Here is a 23240-nt window from a genome sequence, read left to right on the forward strand (position 1 = left end):
AAATCCGACCCCGATAAACAGGAACCATAAATACCTATAATAAATGCTCTGCATCTTATGGGGCTCTTTCGGGGGAGCCCTGCCCTGCCGTGGGAAGAGAGCAGAGCGCGGCGGCGGGAGAAACACTCTGCACAAGCTCAGAGGCCAGCTCCCCTCGCCCCGCCCCCTCAGAAGGAGGCGGGGCAGCGAAGCCACGCTAGAAAACGACGCCCGGAGCCCCGCCCCCTCGGCCTCTCCGGCGCCTGCGCCGCCCCGCCTCCTCCCTCTTGCGCCTGCGCCGCTTCTTTCCCGCCGACGGGGCCGCAGCTCAGCGCGGAGCGAGGCCGGAGGCCCGTGGCGCCTGCGCAGTGCGGCCTTCTCAGCCAGTCCCTCAGCCGGGCGGCCTAGAAGAGGCGGAGGAGGCGGAGGCGGCGAGCGGGCGGCCGGGCCCATGGCAGAGAGCGCGCTGGGCCAGGTGGGAAAGGCCTCTGGGGGGAAGCGGCGGCGGCGGGGGCCCCGCTGGGTCTCCCGAGGGGGGAGGCGGCGCCTGCCTTCCCGTTCCCGCCTCGCGCGGCGGGGGGAGGGGCGCCAAGGCTCCCTCAGGAAACGGGGGGGGAGGCAGGTGAGCCCCGCCCCATGGACCACGTGACGCGCCTGCCTCGGGGGGGGGAGAGGCGGCCGCCCCCTGAGGTAATTCCATGGGGGGTCCGGAGGAGAGACGGGGGGAGCTGGAGCCAGGCCTGGGGCGCCTTTACGGCCTTCCTCCTCCTCCTCCTCCTCCTCCTGGTGGCCGAAACGGTGCCGACCCCAAAAAAACCCCCATTTAAACACCCACATCAACCCTGCGAGGCGGGATAGGCTCAGCCCCTGTCGCCCCCCCCCCGCCACCCGAGCCGGGATTCGAACCCAGGACCTGACCATCCCTGCCTCTTATCCCTCGGGGCGAGGCGCTGAGGGCGGTGGGGCGGGAGGCGAGGGAGGGTCCCAGCCCCACCATAGGGGGGGAGAAGGAGAAGTTGGAAAGAAGTCTCCAGAGACCAGTGTCAGACAGATCAGCTGATCTTCATGTCGCGTAGTAGTAGGTTCTGCGTGTCTCTCTCCTAATCGATGCCAAGGGCTTTCTGGGAGGGAAAGTTCAGTTTGCATTGAAAAGGTAGAGAATCATTTGGTTCTAGCTTGTTTTGGTTTCGCATGTATTTGGTAAACTTTGGAGCAGTCTAAGTCTTCTGCCTTTGAACTTGGCACGTTTTCATCGTTACTGTTGTACTCAACGAAATAGAAAATACAGTGGTACCTCGGGTTACAGACGCTTCAGGTTACAGACGCTTCATGTTACAGACTCCACTAACCCAGAAATAGTACCTCGGGTTAAGAACTTTGCTTCAGGATGAGAACAGAATTTGTGCTCCAGTGGTGTGGCAGCAGCAGGAGGCCCCATTAGCTAAAGTGGTGCTTCAGGTTAAGAACAGACCTCCGGAACGAATTAAGTACTTAACCCGAGGTACCACTGTAGAACATAGAAAAATAAAGTGCTGGAAAATGTTCTGCCCCGCATTGCAAGTTTTAATCGATTACTGAAATCCCAAGATGTTTTGGTAGCTGGATATTTTGATAGCCTTTCTCCTGCTATGGAATAAGCCACATGGGCGTGTGTGAAGATTCACCTCCTTAATTGTTTTGGGGGAAGGCATGTGAGGCTTTGCTTATTTCAATAAGACTTTCTGGTCATTGGCTGCAGTTAATGCTGTTTATTTAGGGCTGAGGCTTATTGCTGCTATTCTTTGCTTTTTATGGGTGGGTTTAAGTGTGTGGACGTTTTATGCTCTTTGTTTTGAGAGTCGTATTGGACATTTTTAATTTTACATACTCTCACCCTAAGGGCCTAAGGTGTGTCACACCATTACACTAAAATACAACATTAAAAACAGTTTAAAACAAATTACAATTACAAAAGTAGGGTGGGTCCTAAAAACAGAGTAAGCCCGCATTGTACAAGGGGTTACATTCTGGGAGGTGTGCCAAAGCTAAATTCAGGTTGGGTGCAATGTCTGTTGGGGTTGCCAGAGCATTTTTTTCCCTGGACCCCCAACCCTTTCTCCCCAGTTTTTTCAATTTTAACGATTATTTTGCTTAGCACATAAAGCTGAATGTGTACAGGTTAAATGTGCGTAAGTTGTGTGCTAGAACAGGCACAAGTGTGCAGATGCACTCCTGGCCACTGCAGAAAGCTGGGCATGCAACCTTAGGGCTACATCTAAGAGCACACCCAAATTTGTGTTGTGGTTGAAACTTTAATTTTTTTCATCACTGTCCAACCCCTGGAAAAAATCTGTAATTATATAATTGCTTTTCATTTTATTCTGAAAGTATTAATTACTCAAGCTACATTTCTCATATAGAGATGCTGGGAACTGATTTTTACTGTCTCGGTTATAGAAGTGTTGTGATTGATGATCATCATCAGCCTTGATTACAGGTTGTTACCGTCTTGCTCATAAAGCAGTACGGGAGAATACCCACATCAAGGCCTGACGCTCATTTCTCCTAGCTTGATTAAATTATGTGGGCTTGTTGCTCTACTCTCAAACCTTTGGCTTTCCAAAGTTGGGGATTATCACAGAGGTGGTGACGCATGACTCTCAGGGATGGGATGGGGTTTTTGCAACTAGTCTAATTGCATGCTGGGGAAGCCAATTTGCCAAGGTAGGTGCCCCATTTTGCTTTAAAAGCCATTGTTGTTTTGAAGATTTGGGGCTTAGATGGTTGCAGGTTGTCTTACTGTGCAGGGAATAGGGAGGGCCTCTCTGACTGTGTGGCATTCCAGTGCAGAGCTCTTGGAACCCTTTTCTGAGGTGAGAGTTCTGAGAGCATCTGGGCTGCCTTGCAAAGGAAGTGTGGGAGGAGATGAGCTGGCTAGAAGCATTTGTGCCTGTTGTTACTTACTTGTGTTCAGGGGTTGGCGGGAGATCACTCTTTTTGGCTGGTCTTCCAGAGTAGGGAATGTGATTGTTGTGTGCTTTGAAGGCTTTATGGGGAAAGTAACAGCTGGGGCAAGCTGTTCCAGGGTGTGTGGATGCGGGCTTTGGTTTGCAGGAAATCCAGGAACTGTGAGCAGGAGGAAAGATGAATCTCTAAAGGGCTAGTCAGAAACGTAAGAATAATTTTCTGATAGTAAGAGCTGTTTGACAGTGGAACGGTCTCCCTTGGGAGGTGGTGGACTCTCCTTCCTTGGAGGTTTTTAAGCAGAGGTTTGGATGGCCATCTGTCATGGATGCTTTAGCTGAGATCCCTGCATTTCACAGGTTGGACGAGATGACCCACAGGGTCCCTTCCAACTCTACAGTTCTGTGAATCTATGATTCTATTTATCTTGTGGGGCTTGAGTTGGATTTTCCGGCTCCTCTACAGCTAGTGGTCTGTGTTTTGTTGTTAGTATTAATAGGATTATTTCAGAGTATCTCAACCAGTTAATTGGAACATTACATTCAGAGAGGGAACTGAATTGCCATGCGGCTGTCGTAGTTAGCACAGCAGAAAGGCTGCAAGTTTCCCAACAAAAGCGTTAACCTTCATTTGGAGGGCTGCCACTTATCTTTGATGGGTGTGTGTATAAAGAAAGGCCATGTGGCTGATAAAGTCCCAGCTGTTGGAATGAAGGATAGTTAGGCTAGCCAAAAGCTCGGATGATAGTACAGTATTGTAACAGTATTTTATTATTAACAGCATTTAATAATACAGAAGACTTCCATATAGCTATCAGTAATTTTAGGTATTTCTTCAGGATGTGAAACAATTCAAATAAATTTACTTTCTAGTAAGTTATGTAGGCTAAGGTTTGGGCTGCACTGGCATTTTCCAGGTTTGTTTGTTTTTTACTGCTAAACTAGGAGAGCTGAGATTTAAGGTATGAGCACCAAACTTTTTTAGAGCTGCTTTGCTAAGAACTGCTGCTTTGTTTCTATCAGGATTGAGTGCACAGATTTTGGTTAGTTCTCTTTGTCTTTGGATGCTTATATGTGTACGCTTGCTTGTCAATCTCTTACTGCTCTCTGCCTCTCCCACCTGCCCTCACCTTCAGATTTATCTGAGAAGTGCAGGTACAGCAGGTGGTATTCAACCAAACGTTTTACTCCAAGAAGGCCCATTGAAATTAATGAACCTACCCTAGTCATGTTCCTTAATGTCAGTGGGTCTACACTGAGTAATATCACCCACTGTTTACAAATTTGGGACAGTTCTTAAATTAATTATCTTTAGCCAGTAATTTGGCTTGGGTCCTCAACTTCTGCCTTGCCTTCAGGCTTCCTTTCTTCTGATGCCAGAGGAGAGAGTCTGAAAACTGTTTGCTTCTCACTCAATACTTGACAAACCCATTGACTAGGAGAACCAAGATGCAGAACTGTAAGTCAGTTTTAACTCTGATACCTAGGATTGTATCCCAGTCCAGCCACAGATGCTCAGGGCGTTTTGGTGCAAGATTCATTCATTCATTCACCCTTGGTTCTTCAACATTTTTATTCCCCTCTATCTGGGGATGTTATAGTGTCAGCTGCCCTTGTTTTAGGAATCTTATCCTCAGTGGATGATGATGACGATGATTTTCCACTTCAACAGGTTATTTTCTAACAGAACAAGAGGAGTGTCTTGTCGCTATGCAGAGTTCAGATCATAAGGACGACAACAGTAACTTGAAAAGCGAGAGCATGGGCAAGGACACTGGTGCCAAGAGTGAGCAACCAGCTGACTTCAGCACGGAGATCATGAGTGTGACGGAGATGGAGCAGTCCCCTGACAACTCTCCCGGCGACGACATTCTGGAAGAAACTACCCAGGACAGTGAAATGGCAGACAATGAAGCTGCAAAGACTGGTGACCCTGAACCTTCATTCCCTCCCGAGTTTGAAAAATTCTGGAAGGTGGTTGAAACTAACCCACAAGATTTCACAGGCTGGGTCTATCTCCTGCAGTATGTAGAACAAGAGGTAAGCAAGTGGTTTGTCTTTTTCTCTCCCATGTGCTCTTTCAAATGGGCAGTGCTTCAGTACGTCAGCGCTGATTTTGATATTTCAAGCATTGCCATAACCCCCAAAGTGTTCCTAGCATGCAATGAAATAAACAAGAATTTAAAGTACAGGATACATTAAAGCATCTGATACAAATAACTGGTCATCATCAGCTGGTTCGAAGGTCTTGCAACATTGCCAGGGAGATACTTGTGTTTTGGGGGCTTTCACAGCAGGGAGAGAAAGTTCAAATAATAGAGACAGTTGCTGTCACAACAACTGGGAAGGTCCCTCTGCATGCCTAGGCTGTTCTAAATTAGACAAATTAGAAGACTACTTGCAGCAGGCTGTAAATTCTTAGACAGCAGTTCTTAAACTTAGTATTTCTTTGATCGTTGAATAAGTTTTTGTTCTACAAATCAAATCTATATAACTCACATGGTCCAGCCCTTTGAAAAGAATAGTTCTGGTTCTTTAATACAAATAGCACTAGACTAACTAAAGTACTTCTTGAGAGGTTTTTTTTTAATCCCAAAGGCTAACTTTGTGAGAGGTATCCCTTTCATTTTGGTGGTTTTCACCTGTTGAAAGCTTTCATAAAAATGTTGGTTTTCCATTGCTGGCCAGGATTTTGAGCATGTTGTGGAAGAGCATTCCAGAGTTGAGGGGCAGTGATTGTGCATGCCTGTCTTTCTGCCATTGTTCCACGGATTCTGCTCGTTGATTAAATACTAGAAAGATTCTTGGTTATTTCTTTATAAGATGGTTGTGAAATCCAGAGGAGGTTGTGATTTCTAAGGTTTGCAGGACTTCTACTTTTCCTTCAGCCTTTTCTTTTGTTGTGCATGGATGAAGAATGTCCAGGCAAGCAGCCCCTGTCATCTGGCTCTTTTAAAAGAAGTGCTATTGTTCTGGATTTAGGGAGGCCTCACTTTGACGGCACTTCCTCCTGATAACGTGTGGAATGACCTATGCAAAGTCTAAGACCTCTGAAACTGAGCTGTGTGTTTCCCCCCCAGAACCATTTACTAGCTGCCAGAAAAGCCTTCGACAGCTTTTTTGCACACTACCCATATTGCTACGGCTATTGGAAAAAATATGCAGACCTTGAGAAGCGGCACAGCAACATGAAGCAGTCGGACGAGGTATGTAGGCTGTGGGTTTCAGCTGTTGCTCTTGGGTCCTGTGAGCCAAACGCCAACCAAACCACAGAAAGTAACTCTTTGGCTGCCAGTACCTTCCACTCCTCGTACAGGGCTTTCTGTTTGCGCTTGTCCCTCCTTGTGGCACTCGGAGCTAATATCTTCTCTCTTTGTTGGCAGGTGCGTTAAACCTCTACTACAGTTTGTCAAGCTTTGCAGTGCAAGCGTCTGCATTACACTGCAGCTTAACAAGTAGGGCAGGGCTTTTCTGTCACTTACGTTATACATTTATTATTATTTCGCAAAATTCGAACACTGTGGTTGGTTTTGCTGGTCACCATTGCTACATCTTATTGCATTTTTGGTCAGACGCTGTCATTGGTGCTCTAAAGGGTCTGTGCCCTATGGTCTGTACCCCAAAGCCTGTCCACACAGCCTGGTCAGATGCAGGGACTGCTGCGCTTTGAAGATCAAGACTCCGCACGTGGAGATCAGAGCATTGCCATGTTCTAGCCAACCTCCACCCAATGGTAATGGTAGATTATTTAAACAAAATTCCAGTACATTAGTATTTCTTAAGGTTCACCGGATAACACAGTGTTGCCTCTCTCTTGCCACCTAAGTAAGGATTCGAAAAATAGCCTTTTGGTGTTCTCTTTGTAGGTATATCGAAGGGGACTCCAGGCAATACCTCTTAGTGTTGATCTCTGGATCCATTACATAAACTTCCTCAAAGAGACGCTGGATCCCAGTGACCCTGAAACTGTTGGGACCATTAGGGGGTAAGTTGTTTGCAAAAACAATCCAATATAAACACCCTGTGGGGTGGAGTTTTGCTTAGAGCTGTGCTCGGTCATGTGAAAAACAGCCTTCTCATTTTCCATCTGAGTGGAATCCCTGTTGAACAGAGGGCAGGCACACGGCTTCTGCTATCCAAGCTCCTGGAGTAGACCACTGGGGTGTGAAGTTGAAACTTTTTTTTTGCCAAACGGACTCGTCTGAACTGGTCTGGGGAGACCTGGGTGTAGACCTCTGCTCAGCCCGCAGCTCTCAGCTTGCAATGTATTTGAGTTAACACCAATTGGGGTGGAGAAACTTCCTTAAGGGACACATTCTTCTCTGGGTCATATGCCCTGAATGCCAGTATGCCTGGAAGCACCCCATGCTCATTAATTCACACACAGAGGCTTGTTTTTTTTGGGTTCTTGTTTTGATTATGCATTTTGTGTTTTCATCTTGCATTTGTATGCTGTGAACTGCCCTGAGATCTACGGATAAAGGGCATAAATTTAATAAATAAATTTAAAGGGGATAAATTTAATAAATAAACAAATTAAATAAATAGTAGTAGTAATTTCTTGCCCACATGCCACATCCCATTCATTCATATTGTCTCTACCTTGGATTGAGGGGGAATACTCCCCCCCCAAATGCAAATTGCCCCCATCAGGACACTCCAGGCATTAGAAGTGGAAGCTTCACCCCTTTGCCCCCTGCTGCTGGGGGGTAGCCCTCCCCACCCTGACTCCTGTAGTTTGGAACCCTGAGCGGGGGGGGGGGGGGAGGTATTCCCATTGGAATGAAAGGGAAGCCATCGCCCACTCCGCCACGCATGCAAACTACTGATACGGGGATCTGTTTGGGGCTGCAACCCAAGGGAGTGGGGAAAGGATCAAAGCCTTGTTGTTCCCCATGCCAAAGTCCTGATCTGGATTAGAGCTGCATTGCAGGTGGTTGGACTAGAACAGTATCAAATTCTATCAGAACAGTCAGATTTAAAAGGCTTCCATTTATTCCTTTAATTAATTTTCATACCATCCATCTGAAGACCACAGGGTGATTCACAGTTATTAATAAGAGAATTTTGGGTGCTACCCATTATATATTACGCCATTTTAAGCAGCCAATGAGTGCATGACTTTGCCACGTTTTATTTTTTATTGAGTGGGAGAAACTCTAGCCATCTGAGCAGGATCTGTGCTCAGGTCTAATGAAGTATTTCCATAATAACATAAATTGTCTTACCTCCCAGGACCTACGAACATGCAGTCTTAGCTGCAGGGACAGATTTCCGCTCTGACAAACTCTGGGAAATGTATATAAACTGGGAAAATGAACAGGCTAACCTGAGAGCAGTGACTGCCGTATTTGACCGCATTCTTGGGATTCCCACCCAGCTTTACAGCCATCATTTCCAAAGGTAAGGAGGTTGTTATGGTTGAGTTAGTGTTACACTTTTGGTTTCTGTAATGTCCTATTAATTGCAACACTGAAAAGCCTTGAAATTGTTTTAAACAAATGCATTGTTAGTTGCATGTGTGTTCTGGTTGTATTCTAAAGGAGGAAATTGAGACGACGTTACACCTGAGCAATGTAACTGTGAAAATGTCATGTGTAGTGGAGCATCTAATAATTTTCAGCACTTTATACATGGCATTCATTATGATGATGAGCACTTATAAATGTTCTGCCAGGCATGTATTCTCTGCTAGGTAGCATAATTTTATCTGTCCCAGAGAAATAGCTTGGCAACTCTAGAGCAGTTCAGCTACGGAAAGCCCTGGTAATTCCTGATAGGGTGATGAATCTTCTCCTTGGGCACAGACGTTTGCTGTGTCGTTGTGTTGTCTGCGAGCTGGTCGATGGGCACAAACTGGATGTCAATTTCTTAAATGTTTCCCAGGGGTTAAATTCCTGAATTTCTGACTAACTTGAAGTGTGAAATAAAGAACCCGGGGTGGCTTTCTGAGTTATTTGTGGTAATGCAGCTGAGCTTCAGGGCTTCCTTTTGGAAGATGAATAAGCACCTAACAAGCAACTTACAGTAACATCTTATGTTAGTGGGGTTTTTTTTGTAATATGTGATGATAAAGAAGAGCTGCAATGGACAAGGGCAACCAGATGAAATGAGAAAAGGTGTTTCTGGAAAGCAAGGCCAGCTGGTTGCTTATTAAAAAGTAACAAATGCAACACTTGCTGCCTGGGTTCTTCCTAGAGCAGTTTCGTTGTGGGGAAGAACTGTCCCGTTTCATCTTAGAGCAGTCCACAAATTCATTCTCATTCTCTCTCTCAACTGTAGGTTCAAAGAGCATGTCCAGAATAACCTGCCCCGGGACCTTCTCACTACTGAACAGTTTATCCAGCTGCGCAGAGAACTCGCTTCTTCCAATAGCCATAACGGGGAGGATGCCCCCCCTGGAGATGACCTCCCTTCTGGAACTGAAGATATAACTGACCCTGCTAAGGTAACTGTGCATAGCATGCCCTGTTTTTTTCCTTGGGCTTAATAACAGCAGTTTTGCATAGGCCTAATTTATTCAGCTACTCATAAAACGCCTGGATCTTTTGCTGAGTAGAGCTATTTGAAAGCACATTCAGAAGCCGGGCGTGTCTGCATTTGGTGTCATGTTTCCACATTTGCCAGCTGCCGTCCTTTGCTTTCTGCCTTTAAAGTTATTCCCTGCCTTGTCCCTCTCCATATTCCTGCCCTAGTTTTAGCACATGTGCTTCTGAAGCCTTTCGTCTTGATTCTGGTTAGAGTAGAGCCTGAACTGACGCAAGATCTGACCTTTAGCATTTACAGTGGTACCTTGGGTTACATACACTTCAGGTTACGTACATTTCAGGTAACAGACTCTGCTAACCCAGAAGTAGTACCTCAGGTTAAGAACTTTGCTTCAGGATGAGAACAGAAATTGTGCTCTGGCAGCACGGCAGCAGCAGGAGGCCCCATTAGCTAAAGTGGTGCTTCAGGTTAAGAACAGTTTCAGGTTAAGAACAGACCTCTGGAACGAATTAAGTACTTAACCTGAGGTACCACTTTATTTATACAAGTAGTTAGCAGGCAGGGTCTACCAGTTTTTGGCCAGCATTGCTGTTGAGGCAGATTGGTTGTCAACAGCAAACCCCCTTCCCCATTTCCCCCCTTTTTTCTGGCTTGGTCACTTCTTCATTTCTCTCAAAATGTCTTTAGGTAGCAATATCCATACCCCTCCTTCCTGCCTTTCCTCAGCAAGCAGAGTTCTGTTATGGGTTCCTAAGTACCCTGATGATGTAGCTACAAGACATGTTGTCTTATGGAAGCTTTTGCCAATTTTAATGTACCTTCTTATGTTGTATACAACCTTTATATACTTTTATGAAAAATGCAGCTCATAAATACTTTAATAAATAGATAAAGCCCTGCCTTACTCCCAGCTGAGGAGGTGGATGGATTACCCTGCAGCTGTTGGGACGATTTCAGCTCAGCTCTGCAGCTTCAAAGTTAAGGGGAAGGCTGGCTACCTGTCACAGGAAGCAGCACCTCAGGCAGCAGAAATGCTGGAGCCTATTAGCAGTTCCCTTCACCAAAATTTGGAAATGCTAGAGTTCCTTCTTTCAAAAGATGGGGATAAGGAGAGCTGGCACTCCGTGTATTTGAGGCAACAGATCTGTGGCAGGGCCTATGAAGCACAGTGAGCAGCAGAAGTGCCGTGCAGGGTGCTCCCTACCCCTTTGTTGTGGGTGTTTAGAAGAAAGAAGGATGTATAAGCAGCTGCCAGACCTATAGACCAATGATCCATCTAGCTCAGTATTACCAAATCTGACTGGCAAGAACTCTCCCAAGATTCTCAACCAGAGGTCTTCTCCTGTTGCTTTAGGTGGACATAACGAATGTGGTACCTTGAATTTGGAAAACTTGAATTCTACCCTTGAGTTAGGTACTTGTTGTTCTCCTTCGCTGTGGTCAAACTAGAGGTTTGTCCTTAAGAATTGGATCCCCTCTTGAGCGCTATGTGTTCTTGCTTCAGAAGGAAAATTCTGAAGCTCACTGCCTCATAAAAATGTCTCTGTGTCTGGATTTTGTCAAACCCTTTCCTTTCTGTATTTGTTTAGCTAATCACTGAAATAGAAAACATGCGACACAGAATCATTGAGATTCATCAAGAAATGTTCAATCACAATGAGCATGAAGTCAGCAAGAGGTGGACCTTTGAGGAAGGGGTAAGTTCCTTTGCATAACATGCTTTTGAAATTCAGTGGAGGAGGAGGCAACAGCAGCAGCAGCAGCCGCTTTAGACTTCCATGGAGAAGCTGTTTCTGGCATTTGTGGGTCATGCCCAAAGCAGCTTGTAGTTGAAGTGCACAAACTTACCTTTTGAGCCGCCACCTGGTTCCACAAACTTCATGCACAAGACTTGCTAAGCGTCAGTCCTACAGTTCTTCTTATGCTTGCTAAGTCATTTATACAGTGAAATAATGGCTTGCCTAAACAAAAATGTTTTTAGCACTGAAAAAAGTACAGTGAAGGTGCTTGCCTGATGTCCATAGGCAGGGTGTTCCTAAGTGTAGGTGCTGCCACACTCAGAGATTGACTTCTTACATATTATATGGCACCTGTTAACAGTGCTAGTTCTGCAGATGGAAGCAGTCAAGTGGGCATATAGAAGGCAAAGTGGTCTTGCAAGTAAACTGATCTCAAGCTGCCAAGATAAAGGTTGCACCTTGAACCTGAACCTGTAGCAGATTAATAATTGGTGCAGATCTCTGAGCCAGAGGTATTACTTACTCAGAGTGACAATTCTACACAGAGGTGCCATTGCATCAGCATTTTTTGTGGTTGCCTTACGGGAACTTTCCCTGTTTCCCTGTCTGCTGCTTGTAGGCAGGCCCCCTCAGTGATGAAAGAAGAGTCGTTTAATCCCTCAGATAGCGCATGCCTGACAAACCTGAGATTGCAGCCTTATCTCTTGCTTGCATTTGGAATTTCATGTGCATCCTTTGCTTTCTTGCCCTCAGGATTGCTATATGCGTGTGATGTGTAGTATTTATTGTTGGAGGCATTTCATTTAGCAGTTTAAACCCTCTGGAATATCAAAGGTGCCAAGTTCAGGAGCTTTACATTGGCCCAAGATTATTTCTTCACTGTAAGGGCCAATAACAGTGTTCTCATCTGATCTCCAGTTGGCTTAGTTTGCATAAAGAGAAAACGAACTGTCTCCTTCTATGACAAATTACTGCAAAGTGCTGTTTTGAGTAAATGCACAACCTCTTGACTGCTGGGTGTGGTAGGTCATCAGTATTGCTAGGCAGGAGCCCTGACTTGGAAGCAGCAGAATGTAGTGACTCCCTGCCTGGAGGGTTAGCCACCAGGAGCCCAGGGCAGCGCTGGCCGCCTGCCTTGGCCAAGGGCTTCCTACCCTTAAGATGAGTTAAGGTTATCATAACATTCTGCCTGGAGCTTGTCTGTGGTGGCGGCTTTTGGAGCTCCACCTTGGAGGAAGAGGTGAGTGAAATGGGATGTGTTGCAATCCGTCAAGGCCACCCAACTTGGGCAGGTCCTAAAGCAAATTCATACTCTGTAGATAAAGATAACCCTGAGTAACTCGGGTGTGGCTCCACATCCCTTTGTCTCCCACTCAGCTTCTGCTGCGGTCAGCAGACTTTAATTAACAGCTTTGCATTCGACTGGGAGTATTTTGAATATTAGGTACACATTTAATGGGCCAAAGTGCAAGCTTTCTCTTGAATCCAAATGGCAGAGGGATGTACCTGTATAGTATAGCTTTTTCATCATTAATACACTTTAAAAAAAATCCAGAGGGATTGCTGTGTTAGTATATTGCCACAAAAACAGCACAAAGCCGTCTTGCATCTTGAATTGCGGTTCCAGATGTTCAGTTAAGCTTTCTAATTCTACCCTTCCCCAATGGCGTTCAGGGCAGGGCAGGCAGCCTCTCCTAGCAAGTTAGACTAAGGCAGGGGTGGAGATGTTGTTGATCTCTGGCTTGTATCTGCCCCAGCCAGCATGGCCTCTGAAGTCCACCAACACTTGAAGGGGCGACAGGTTAGCCACCCATGGGCTAAAGAGTATGTGACTTGCTTGGAGTTGGCTGTGAGTCTCGTGGTTTCAGTTTTTTAATGGCACTTGTATACACCTTCATGGCTGAGCAGGGTTTGCAACTGGGGTCCCCAATTTTGAGGTTCAACACAATGCATTTCTGGAGTCTGCACTACACTTCACTGATTGCTCATTTAATTTAAAATGCGTGAACTGCTTTTCTAGAAAGTGCAAATCAGAGTCCAAAAAGACCAATGAAAATAACTGAAGTCAAATTTCCTGTTAACATAATTCATATATTTTCATTTCAACAATAAACACAAGACATCAAGTGGCTGCTATAACAAAAGCATAGTAGTTTGTGATTACAGCCATACCTCGTGTTGCATTAGGTTCATGTTGCATCTTTTCGGCTTGCGAACGCGGCAAACCCAGAAGTGTATACTTCCGGGTTTTGCCGTGCACAGAAGTGGCGCTCTAGTTACTGACTTTTTGGGGTGCAAACGGCACCCCAGAACGGATTGAGTCCATAACTAGAGGTACCACTTGTATATAGATCCTTTATACTCTCTGGGAGCGATACCTAAAATCTTGGGGCATACAGTCCTCATGCCTCTTGGACTACAGAATTATCTGCTTGGAGGCAAGCCGAGCACCTGTGAAAATAATTGATTTCTGTATAAATGTAAGGATTCATAAGTGAGGTTACTTGCTTTATGTCTTCAGTACCCCAGCTTTTCTGGAAGCAGGGGCTGGTGGTTGCTGGGCAGAGCACTTTCCCCCTGTGAGATACAATTCCAGCCACTGTGTCCCAAGACAGACAGATGCCAACAACTAACCAAAGCTCTCTCTCTTTGAAGCCGTAACACCAATAGCAAATTCCTTTACAGGCTGTGCTGTTGCTTCAAATGTAAAAATTTGCCACAAAATACAAATGAACAGTTGTGACCATATATGAAGAATAGGCAGTTTTCCTATTGCGTTCCCCCTTGCAAGCAGCTCAAAGTGGCCAGAGTTCAGTCCATCGTTAGGCAGGCATGCTTAAGCCAGGCTTTGCTGGGCTAATGAGGGCAGGTAGCCGGCAACATGTGGCACTGTTGTGAAAAGATCTGCACTGGCTGCCCATCTGCTGCCAAGCCGTGTTCAGGGCCCTTGTATTAATTTACAAAGCCTTGAACAACTTGGGTCCAGGGCACCTGAGGGGTTGCCTGAATCCTTATATCTCAACTCAATCACCAAGATGATGTTTAGTGTCGCTGCTGATTATCCCCCAAGTTGGAGCAGGCTCCAGTATTATTGGCCCAGCTCTCCTGGCCCCAAGCTGTCATTTGGCTCTGCTCAATGACCCACCCTTGCATCGTGGTGTTCACCTTCTGTTGTCGGATATATCGGATATATCGGTTTTTATGTCTCTGTGTTTTTATGTTTGTACATATTTTATGGGCTAATAGCCGTAAATAAATTAAAATTAAATTAAATTAAAATTAAATTGGCCCAGTCTTGAGGAATGCTCTTCCAGCAGAGATTCAGCCAGTGGTTTTTGTATTAATTCTGAAATGTTCATTGAAAACTTTACTATGCCCCCACCTAATGTGGACAGTTAAAGAAAAAAATAATTTCTGCTAGTTAGCCAGTGATCTGTGATTTTTGTTTTTTGTAGTTTTGTAATGCTCTGATACTTATATTTTTAATGAAATTGCAGCATTCTTATAAATGTAATGAGACGTGTGGGACTTCTTACCAACACAGCTGCTTCTGTTGTCTCCTTTGATGCTGCTTCTGCTCAGGGTGTTTGCCTGTCCATAGACTCCAAAGAACGTGGGGTGTAGGAGAGATGAGATCCCATCTCTGTTGGATACTCTTAATTGGCTTAATAGCGTCTCAAGATTTCAGAGACAAGTGGTTTTTTAGGTGTGGCCATTAAAGAAGCAAAAAATTATAAAGTGGGATAGATCACTAGATACCCATGTTCTGCTTGCTTTACCCTTCTAACTTAGTGTCTGAGCGGTTGATTTTTTTAAAGTCCCATGATCCTGTTGCCGCCGTCTCACCTAGCAGCTTGAAGGGAGCAACTTCCTAGCAGTACAGAACATTTACAAGTTGGAGTGGTTTAGGAGTTCTCCTTTAGAACACAGAGGGTGCTTAGAAAAGAAGAATGCTTTGGCCCAAATCTGAGCAAAGGTTGTATTTTGGTAATTGGGGAGGACTTTGGGGCAAAGCCCCCCTCCTGGTGGCCATGAGATAAGAAGACAGGCCCTTTTGGATTTGTGATGATTCAAGAGTAGGAGGCAAAGGGTACCAATCAGTGGGCAATTCTTACAGTGCAGGGAGGTAAGAAGTTAGGTTCCTTAAGAGCTTGAGGGTGTGCAGGGTTGGGGAGTTAAGGCTGAAAACCAAAGCGGATTGCAAAGAGCGCCAAAAAGATTTCTCCAAAGTCAGTGAATGAGCAACGAAATGGCAAATGAGAATCGGCCGAAGTGTAAAGGATGCACATGAGGCACAATGAGCAGATTATACTCGCTAAAAGAACCGTAGAGGAGGCCCAGGTTTGGCAACAAGAAGCAATGGAAAGAGGGATCTTGCCATTGCGTCCTACTTGGAATGAAGACATCTGTTTGGCCACCTTTGAGACATGATGACTCTTCCGTTTTCTTAAGGAACGCAGCCACTTATTGAATTGAAACAGAGCAAGGCTGAGAGCTGTGCATTCTTATTGGACCCAAGAGTTCTGTGCCTGATCTTTGTTAGGTCTTTCTGTATAGGGAACTTGCTAGCTTGGTCAGCTGTTCTTGAAACTACACTTCAGGGGGTATAGGGCTGATCACACATTAATCCATGTATAAATTAATGTGTGGAAGGAGCAATAGTATTATTCCGGAGGTCTGTCCACGACTTGTGGAGGGTCTTCAAACTTGTGATTGTCTTCAAGCTGGGCGCATGGAGGCCTTGTTCACAGGTTTGGAAAAATGTAGGGGGAATAATGCGATCCACCTCTCTCCTCCGCATTCACTTGTATACGGATGTGTTGATTCTGAGCAGGCCTTCGCTTAGATAGCAGCAGGTTCCAGTTTCTCACGTGCTTGGCGGGATTAAGTGGCAGATGAAAGTTGTTTTGTCGCCATTGTAAAGCTGGTTTACTTTTCGTTCCCTTGGTTCTCCTCCATTGCAGATAAAACGACCTTATTTTCACGTTAAACCTCTGGAGAAAACTCAGCTGAAGAACTGGAAGGAGTACTTGGACTTTGAGATTGAAAACGGGACTCATGAGCGAGTGGTGGTCCTCTTTGAGCGCTGTGTGATCTCCTGTGCCCTCTATGAGGAGTTTTGGATCAAGGTACGGGGCGTGTCTCCCACGCACAGCTCTCTGCCTTTGCAAACATTGATGATCAGTGACTAACCTTCTGTACTCTTGTTTGAATGTTGTTCATGTATAACTATATCTGTTGCATTAGGAGATGGTCTGCTTGCAACCAGATTTGACAGCTGCATATGCCAACTTCGTTGCCTCTCTTCGTCCCTCCTTACAGAAACTAGTCTAATGGTTCAATAAAGGTGCTGAATGGGTTTAAACACAAGAATTTTATAGTTCTCTCAAGTATTTAGCAGCCCAGAGTAAGCTGTGAATTGTTCAGTCTCTGCTCTGTCTTCAAATGCAGTATGCCAAGTATATGGAGAACCACAGCATCGAAGGAGTGAGGCACGTCTACAGCCGGGCCTGCACGATACACCTCTCAAAGAAGCCGATGGTGCACTTGCTCTGGGCAGCCTTTGAAGAACAGCAAGGTGAGTGAGGAGCCCACAGCGGGGAGCAGCCGGGTCTCCTGGAGGAAGGAATGGGTAGCAGAGGCATCCTTCGGCCAAACAAAACGGCAGGCTCTTGGAGGCGCACCGCTCAGTCAGTCATTTTCTCTACAAACTTAAATGCCGCCTTGTAAGCCACTCCATGAAGAAGACTATAACAAGAATAAAAGCAAATGAGGATACATGCAGTTTTTATCCTTGCCACAGGATAAGAGTAAATGTAAATGGTCGTAGACCATATGGAGATACGCATCTCCATATCCCAGTATTTTGATCATTTGGCAACCCTGGAAAGGTTGCTCATCCGTGGATGAAACAGCCACTGCAAATTCTGGAAAAGTGAATGAGGCCTTATAAACATTGATAGTAGGGCACATCTTGAGGGTTGAGGTCTTCTGCTTGGACAGTGATTGGCATCTCAGCGATCAGACCTGACTGAAAGACCAGTGCTGTGCAGAGGATTCAAGGAGGTGCTTAATGCCATATCCCTGCTGTAACACTGTTGACCCCTCCTCTCCTAGTAGCAGCACTTTTTAGGGTCTCTTTCCAGGATCCCTCTGGGGATTACGTGCCTGCAAAATAGGAACACTTGCCGTTTTCCTCTAACCTCGCCTTGCAGTCTGTGCTAACGTTGTTGCTTCTCTGAATTGCATGCAGAGCCTGGTTAGAAGAATAGATTATGCAGACGGTAAAATTTAGCCAAGTTTGTGACTCTAGTAGCTGGTAATAAAATGTAGATCAGGGTGTATTTAAGTGTCTGTATCTTCTATTTGAAGTTGAGGATCTTTTCCAGGACATTGCAGAATCTGTGCATGGAATCTGCTGGGTGTGTGCATACAGACACTCGCCACCCATGACGATTGTAATCAGCCCTCCTTGCAGGGAGACTCCTGTTTTTATCTATCTACTCTCAACCTCCGCACATATGAGAGCACACCCTGCTCCTCTCCACGAGAGTGCCAGAGGGCTTGGCAAGAGGCGGAGGAATGTCTCCTGCTGCTAAGAAGCGACTTCCGCTATTCCCACCTTGAAACTGCACCACAAAGGAGACTCTGGAGGAGGGGGCTGTGTGTGCTGCTGGACAGCTGATGGGCTGGTTTATGAACACCTGTGCATTTATGCTCTTAGTTCATTTCAGTTTCTCTGTTTGGTGTGAAGGAGACATTCATACGTACAGGCTACATACGCTTCAGGTTATATACGCTTTAGGTTACAGACTCTGCTAACCCAGAAATATTACCTCAGGTTAAGAACTTTGCTTCAGGATGAGAACAGAAATCAGGCTCCGGCGGCACGGCAGCAGCGGGAGGCCCCATTAGCTAAAGTGGTGCTTCAGGTTAAGAACAGTTTCGGGTTAAAAACGGACCTCCAGAATGAATTAAGTACTTAACCTGAGGTACCACTGTAGTGGGTTGTTGCTTCCTACTTCTCAGGAAGGCAGGAATCAAGTGACCTGAACAAAGTCTGGTGCTTGAAGCCCCCACCTCCCTTTCATTCTCATCTGAAACTTAGCTAGATGACGGGGGGTTAAAAGCAAAAACTGATATTTGGGTGCCTGACAGGTAGTTGTGCAGGAGGATCCCAAAGGGCTGTTGGCTGATTCCAGCTAGGTGCCATTCCACACCCACACGTTTCCCTTGCTTTTAGGGAATATCAATGAAGCCCGAAGAATTCTGAAGACCTTTGAGGAGAACGTTTCAGGCCTGGCCATGATCCGCCTGCGGAGAGTGAGCTTGGAGCGGAGGCATGGGAACATGGAGGAGGCTGAGCACCTGCTCCAGGAAGCTGTGAAGAACGCCAAGTCCAGCTACGAAGCCTCCTTCTTTGCGGTCAAGCTCGCTCGGCACCTTTTCAAAATCCAGAAGAACCTCCCCAAAGCCAGGAAAGTGATTCTGGACGCCATTGACAGAGACAGGGTAGGCAGCTCTCAGAGGAGGGTTAGCTGGACCCCTTCCTTGCCACCTCTGCCAAGGGGCTCCCGCGCCTGGCAACAGTGATGACGACTCTTGACTCTGCAATGCGTCTTGCTGCAACTTGGAGACACCAGTCCCTCTAAACTGATGTTGCCAGGCTCCCTTCCCTACACACCCCGCCCCAAACTCCAGGCTTCCCACCAGAGCAGAGCTAGGTTGGCATGGCAGTGTCTGGGGTGCCAGATCCTGGGACTGTAATGTGGCCAGGGGTGCGGGCGCTCTCCCTTTCCCCAGTTCCTGGGCCATAGATGTAGATGCATTTACAGAAGAATCAATAGAGACATTAAAATGAGAAAGGAACCCCATACCTCATGGCAGAAGACCCTTCTCAGTACTGGCTTAAGGCGGCGGCAGCAGGGGGCACTCCTCAAAGTTCTGCGCATTACAAATACGCATATTTATGTTAGATTCCATAATAAACACATAGAGGTGCACTCACTAAAATTCATTTTTTCAAGGCATTGAGATCCGGTGCATGTCTCTAGGCAAGCAAAAGTTTTTCCTCCTCAGGAAGGTACCAGCCCCTCCCTAACCTCCTGCAAGACTTTTGTGCCTTGATTGGGCCAGGAGGTGGAGGGATAATTCTGGTGGTCTAAGATGCACCTTGATGATACCATGAATCCCTGAGGAGAATGCAGAGAAGACTGGTGCTCATGGGATTCTTGGTTTGCTGTGCATCTGCTTACTTAGAGGATCTTGTGCATGGCTAAATTGAGCCATCTAATTCTTGGAAGTGTAGTTGCAAATTAGTCCCAGCATGAAAACATTTCTGAAAGAGGTAGTTCTGAGAGGAAGAGGTCTTGCATGCGCAGCTTGCTCCCCCTGCGCCCAAGCAGAGGCTCCACCCCTGACATACCATTAGAACATTCTCTCCCTCTCTCCCGTAATTTCAATATATTTAACTACCTCGTCATTGCGGTTGTAATAATTTGTGTACTACTTTTGAATATTGCCATCTGAATGTTTCTGTGTTTAATTTATTTTGCCTAGGATAACCCCAAACTGTATCTCAACTTGCTGGAAATAGAGTACAATGGAGACCTAAAACAAAACGAAGAGAACATCATTGCATGTTTTGACAAAGCGATCAGTGGCACGCTGGCTATAAAAATGAGGATTATATTTTCTCAGCGAAAGGTGGAATTCCTTGAAGATTTTGGTCTGGATGTGAACAAGTGAGGTTTTACATGTGCTTAACCCAGCCTTAGGGGAACAGGATAGCATCTGAGCCCATTTTAATGCCTATTAATGGCATGTACGCTGCAGACAAAGTTCAGGAGGGTTGATGAGAGGCCATTCTTTGTAGAAAACTGTTCTTTCTGCTAAAGGTTGCAGAAATTCTGGCCCTGGGAGTAAGTGGGGTTCTCTTCACTGATGCCAACTTCAGTAGAGGATTTAAACGACTGTGATCCAGTTCACAAACTTTCAAAATGGAAATGTTTCTGCATCCTGCACTGACGAGCAGAAAGGCCTAACCTGCAGCCTCTATTTCGCTCCCCTTGCTTGCAGGCTTATGGATGCCTATGAAGAGCATCAATCCCTTCTGAAGGAGCAAGAGTCTTTGAAAAGGAAAGCAGAAAATGGGTATGGACTGTCTCGTTTAGCAGAAAGCAGTGATGGTGTTAAGGCTTGGCTGCAAAAGTGTATCAGGGCAACTAATCCAAACCATACATTTTGGTTCACCCAATATGACCATGCTTCCTTGCGGGGGGGGGGGGGGGGATAGAGAGACAGGCAGGCAGGCAGGCAGGCAGGCCAGGGTGGAAGCTCTATTCCCAGATGTGCTAAAGAGCTTTTCTGAAAAAGCTGCCTCTGCTGGGAGGTGGGCAGTCTGAGGGGGCAGTGCCTCAGATTACCAACTCCATGAGAATTATGACAGTTTGGGTAATGCCTTAGCACATCTGAAGTTGAGGATTTATTTTATTTTTTTGGCACGCCCCTTGACAGTCGAGAATGATCTGATGTGCCGCTCATGAAAATGTGCCTCATGTTTAAATGCAAGCACTTGAAAGCTTTTTACTCTTTTCCCATGGAGCATTAGAAGCAAAGGAGGCAGCATTCAAGCAGCAGCTCAGGTTCCTCAAACTTTGGAAACTTCCAAGGCTGTTCTTCATATTGGGGGGTGGCCAGGCGACTGGCTTCTTGTTGTGCTGAAGATAGATGAGGAGCAGGTGGCTTTAAGTTTAACAGCCCCCCTCCCCGGGTTGATGGGATTGAATAGCGCCCAAGGCTTGAATGCCTTGTCAAATGTGTAGCAGGGTTTCTTTGCCTTCTGGCAAATGGCATTTAATTATTTGGATGTCATGTCTTTGGTTTAAAAAACTCACAAGGTAGCACACAACAGTAAAAAGACACCCCCCCCAAAAAACCCCCACATAAATTAATATAATTAGCTGATCAGAATCAGAAAAAAACTCAATAAAAGGAGATAATCAATAGCTTGAAGGCCTGAGCAAATAAAAAGGTATTTGCCTGGCATTGGAAAGGCACCAGATTTGGCGCCAGGTGAGCCTTGCTGGGGTTGAGGGTATTCCACATGCTGGGTGTCGCAGCCAGAAAGTCCCCCTCTCCAATCACCTCCTGCCTAATTTCAAAAGGTTTGGGGTGGGGACTGTTGAGGAGGGCTTAGATCATGGGTAGGCAAACTAAGGCCGGGGGGCCGGATCCGGCCCAATCGCCTTCTAAATCCGACCTGTGGGTGGTCAGCGTGTTTTTACATGAGTAGAATGTATGCTTTTATTTAAAATGCATCTCTGGGTTATTTGTGGAACATAGGAATTTGTTCATTTATTTTTATTTTTTTCAAAATATAGTCCAGCCCCCCACAAGGTCTGAGGGACAGTGGACCGACCCCCTGCTGGAAAAGTTTGCTGACCCCTGGCTGGGCATAATATTGGAAAAGGAGGTCCTTTTAGAACTGAAGAATAAGATATATCGAATACTTATGTAAACAGCTTAGAGGTTTTCTTACAATCAAGTGCTATATAAATGTTAAACAAAGGAAATATTTCTGAGCATAGAGGCAAGTGCAGTATCTCAAAGGGAGGGGCCTGGATCCCTTCCTGAAGTGGGGGGTCAGGGGAACAGAGATGTTTTGTTCTCTCCACCCCCCCAGACACGTGAGTTGTCCTGCCCTTACAAAGGGGCCACCATTTGTTGTTCCCTAGAGGGTGGGGAGGTGACAGAAAGGGAGTTGGGGGTGTCAGAAGCCCCCTCCTCCACCAGCTCCTTACCATGCTGGGATATCAGACAGTTAAGATTCAAGGCAAAGCAGACCCAGCAAGTTCTTGCTAGCTAGCTGGTGACTTCTCCATCTCTGGGCCCTCTGCTCTGTCGAATAACAGCAGCGCATTTCTTGCATCTTGCAGCTGCGAAGAGCCAGACGAGAAGCGAGCGCAGGGGGACGAGGCAGCTCTGGCATCTGGGCAGATGGCGGACGGAGACATGCAAGCGAACCAGGCTGCCTACAATTACAACGCTTGGTACCAGGTGAGCAGCGGGTACGGGGGAAGTTTTCGGGCTCCTCTTTGCCACGCAACCCCTCCCAAAGTCAAGCTCTGCCAGGACAGGGATTCAGGCTTTAAAAATGCCAAGGGCCTCTGTACCTGCAATATTGCAGCGGTGGAGCCGTTTAGCTCTTGGCCCTTTGCAGAGTTTTGTGCAAGTGTGGAAGGCGCAAAAAGTTTGCTAACCCACCTCCCCCTTTTGCTTCCTCCTCTAGTACAACTACCCAAATGCATGGAATTACGGACAATACTATCAGACCTCTTCCACCTGAGCAGAAGAACAATTTGAGCAGAAATGGGGTGTGAAAGTGTTTTTGGTTTTATATATATATATATATATATAAATGGGGATGTGAACAGACAGTCACACAATCCTTTTGTGTTTTCTGCATGTGCGGTGAACTGATGTCCACAGGGTTCTTGTGACAAATTCTTGTATTAATTGGTATCTTGCTGTATACATAGTTTATCAGGATTTCAGCTTTCCTGTTACAAAAAAATTCCAAGAAATTGCAATAACATCTCTTGAATGCTGGCTAAAGTCGGCTCTCGGCAATGATCTGAAGGCGGCTAGAACAGGTTTGCGCCACTCCAGGAAATGGTGCTCTATGTGAGTTTCCTGCTCCTCTCCCTCAATAAGTTTCAAATCTACACCCTCATCCAGGTCTGTTTTGGCTTTGAGTTTACAGTTGCAGCATCCCAAAAAAGAGAGATTTTTAAATATATATATATATATATATATGGGTGGGTGGGAATACATAATGTGGAAGGGCATCTTTTGGATTTAAAGAAGTGACAAATGAAGTGTGTTGCTAGAACCATGCTGTGTTTGGGGTGGGTTTTGTATTGAATTTTCATGTATAAGTTTAGAAAGGTTTGTTTAAAATGTCCTTTTTTTAATAAAATTGTGCAAATTGAGCTACTTCTCGTTTCTTTTGGTCTTGAACAGTATCACAGTTGTCAAATATACTACCTAATAACACTTCAGAGGCTCGAAAGCTTCTACAGCGCAAGAA

General features: G+C 45.9%; 1 protein-coding gene and 1 non-coding gene across 2 annotated transcripts; both read left to right on the forward strand.

Moving 5' to 3' along the window:
* The first annotated feature begins 288 nt into the window (after positions 1 to 288).
* PRPF39 (pre-mRNA processing factor 39) lies at positions 289 to 23142 on the forward strand. The gene is made up of 14 exons (XM_053382191.1): positions 289 to 454; positions 4594 to 4961; positions 6002 to 6127; positions 6788 to 6906; positions 8157 to 8324; positions 9204 to 9369; positions 11000 to 11107; positions 16114 to 16278; positions 16601 to 16727; positions 18393 to 18661; positions 19709 to 19893; positions 20228 to 20302; positions 22087 to 22207; positions 22440 to 23142. The coding sequence occupies exons 2-14, from the start codon at positions 4632 to 4634 to the stop codon at positions 22494 to 22496; spliced, it is 2016 nt and encodes a 671-aa protein (XP_053238166.1). The 5' UTR covers positions 289 to 454; positions 4594 to 4631; the 3' UTR covers positions 22497 to 23142.
* On the forward strand, positions 18731 to 18814 carry LOC128403087 (small nucleolar RNA SNORD127). The gene has a single exon (XR_008327862.1). It is a non-coding gene; the product is annotated as a small nucleolar RNA SNORD127 (small nucleolar RNA).
* Positions 23143 to 23240: the final 98 nt, after the last annotated feature.

Source organism: Podarcis raffonei, chromosome 1 (assembly GCF_027172205.1).
Source record: "Podarcis raffonei isolate rPodRaf1 chromosome 1, rPodRaf1.pri, whole genome shotgun sequence".
NCBI classification, from domain to species: domain Eukaryota; kingdom Metazoa; phylum Chordata; class Lepidosauria; order Squamata; family Lacertidae; genus Podarcis; species Podarcis raffonei.